At 35.2% G+C, this 2,408-nt stretch overlaps 1 protein-coding gene across 1 annotated transcript in view; it reads right to left on the bottom strand.

The window, feature by feature from the left end:
- Positions 1-1,599, bottom strand: part of LOC106874507 (muscleblind-like protein 1) — a gene marked incomplete at its 5' end in the record, with an annotated part of 72,588 nt that extends 70,989 nt beyond the window's left edge. Inside the window, one exon of the mRNA XM_052974706.1 lies at positions 1,342-1,599. Within this exon, the coding sequence (XP_052830666.1) occupies positions 1,342-1,599 (258 nt within the window). The remainder of the gene's footprint in view (positions 1-1,341) is intronic.
- Between the last annotated feature and the right edge of the window lie 809 nt (positions 1,600-2,408).

Raw genomic sequence — 2,408 nt, 5'->3', positions numbered from 1 at the left:
CATTACACAAAAAACTGTCTGAGAGTAAATATATATATATATATATATATATATATATATACATATATATATATATATAAAATCGGTATTGATGAAAATGGTTATGAAGATGATGATGATGATGGCAGTAGAGTTTTAATTACTATTCTGCATGACTGACTATGACGAGTAAAGCTTTAACTGACAGATGACCAATTTGTCTGGGCAAAGAACGCATTTGCATAACAGGGATAGTAGTAGATACAGCAAGACAGTGCAAGTAACATTAGGGATGCTGACGATGCTGATGCTGAGGCCGATGACAATAATAATAATAATAATAATAATGATGATAAAATAAATAAATGATTATATCTAATTTTTAAGCACAAGGCTAACGATTTTGAATGATGGGGATTAATCTATACCAATGACCTTGGTGTTCATTTTATCAAACTGGAGGGATATAACACAAAGTTGACCATTGCAGACTTGAACCCAGAATGCAAGGAACTGGGACTAAATAGAGTAAGGAATTTTCCCCAACGCAAATCCTTTTACCAATCTTCTGCCCTAATAATAATAATGTTCACTTTATTTTATGTGTTTATTTATCTATAAAGAAAGCGTTAAATGAATATATTTAAAAATAAAATTGTTTTAATTTTAATCAGAAAGCTTGGAATTTGTGGGAGGGAGTTAGTTAAAATAAATTAACCCCAGAACATAACTGGTATTTTATTTTATCGCTCCCAGGACGAAAGGCAATCAATCAACCCCAGTTGTAGGAAATGCTACTGAGCATTTGGTTAACCAACATCTTGATTGTGCCATCCAGTGCCCTAATATTAATAATAATAATAGTAGTAGTAATAGTAGTAGTAGTAGTTGTAATGCTAGTGGCAGTAGCTCGATTGGATGAGTCTTCAAACAGAGCAATAATTAGAATATATTGGAAAAACAATGTTAACGCAAGTTAGGGTTTGTAACAAATAATAACAATAATAATAATAATAATTAATAAATAAATAAATAAATAAATAAATATCTTGCAACCCCAACTAGAAAACAATGCAGGCAGAGGTAATAATAACAATAAAAGATCAAAACATCCACAGCGTGAACAAGGTGCGACAAGGAGAGAGGGGGAGGAGCAGCAGCAGAGAGAGAAAGAGAGAGAGAGAGAGAGAGAGAGAGAGAGAGAGACGATGTACAAATGGACATTTGGACAGAAAGTTGTATTGTTGGTTGGGTGGGATGTGGGGACAGTCAGTTGGAGGAGGGATGGACGAGCAGGCAACAGGACGGAAAAGCAATGAAAGAATTTTTTGCAGCACTAGCGGCAAGCAGTGTCCACCCTACCAGAGCTCGAGTCGGCACAGCTACAGCATTAGCCCTTTGTTGCACAGCTTTAATCTGTGCCTGCAGGTGATGTGGAGGGTGAAAATATTTGCATGTGTCCCGTGTACACTTTCCCTTCATGTAATCCATACACACTGTTACCATGTTGTCGGAAGGGTCGACCGTTACATTTTCAGGTGGGTGTGCATAGCGACAATCATTAGGTTGTCGCGTGCAAGTACATCTTTGAAATTCACGACATACCTGAAAGAAATGGAGAGAAATAGGAAAAGGAAAAAAAAAAAAAAAAAAAAAAAAAAAAAAAAAATGAGAAAAGAAAACTTGTATTTCTTTTTGGGTTTTTTTTCCAGTAAAATGTTAGTAATAGAAGAAGGTTGCTGTTTCTTCTGTTTGAACAAATTAGAATATGGACTCGATAGAGAGTGGTGTGTAATTTAAGTGGGTTTTCACCAAAACGAATTCAAATGTAGATCAAAAAGCATGCTGTTTGTACATTTTATACAATATCCACATGGAGTCTAACATCCATTCCAATATCCACATGGAGTCAAGGTATCGAATGTGACTTGTAAAGGGATCCTTCATGTGATCTGAAGGGTGTGATGTTGTATGATATTCTTGTGAAGGTATTCACATGTCAATAGATCAGAAATATAAGAGTGTGTTTCATATATTACCAGGAATGTTCGTGTCCAGAAGATAGTGTTGCGGTATTTTCAGTAGGTTTCATCTGTGTCTAAAGTTTATGATTTGGTTAAGTGTGAATGAATTCACATGGAATTGTGGTGTGAATATGTTTCATACAGAGATAAAAAGATTCACAGGAGTTGACAATGTGTTGCTGTATTATTTGACAAAGTTACAAACCCAAAAGATGAAGCTTGTATATAGCCGGATTGGAGAATATTTTCACCATGTCTTCTCAAGATTGAGACTTGTATAGTGTAAAGACACTCGTATATTGATCAGAGGGTGAGTGAGTTTTTCATACACAGAACATTCACATGGGGTTCAGATGGTAAGTTATGATTTTGATAGGTTTTGCTATGTAGCTCAAAAGATGAGCT

This window comes from Octopus bimaculoides, chromosome 19 (genome assembly GCF_001194135.2).
Source record: "Octopus bimaculoides isolate UCB-OBI-ISO-001 chromosome 19, ASM119413v2, whole genome shotgun sequence".
NCBI classification, from domain to species: domain Eukaryota; kingdom Metazoa; phylum Mollusca; class Cephalopoda; order Octopoda; family Octopodidae; genus Octopus; species Octopus bimaculoides.
Note: the sequence above shows the minus strand (reverse complement) of the source record. Positions and strands in the feature narration are given on the sequence as shown.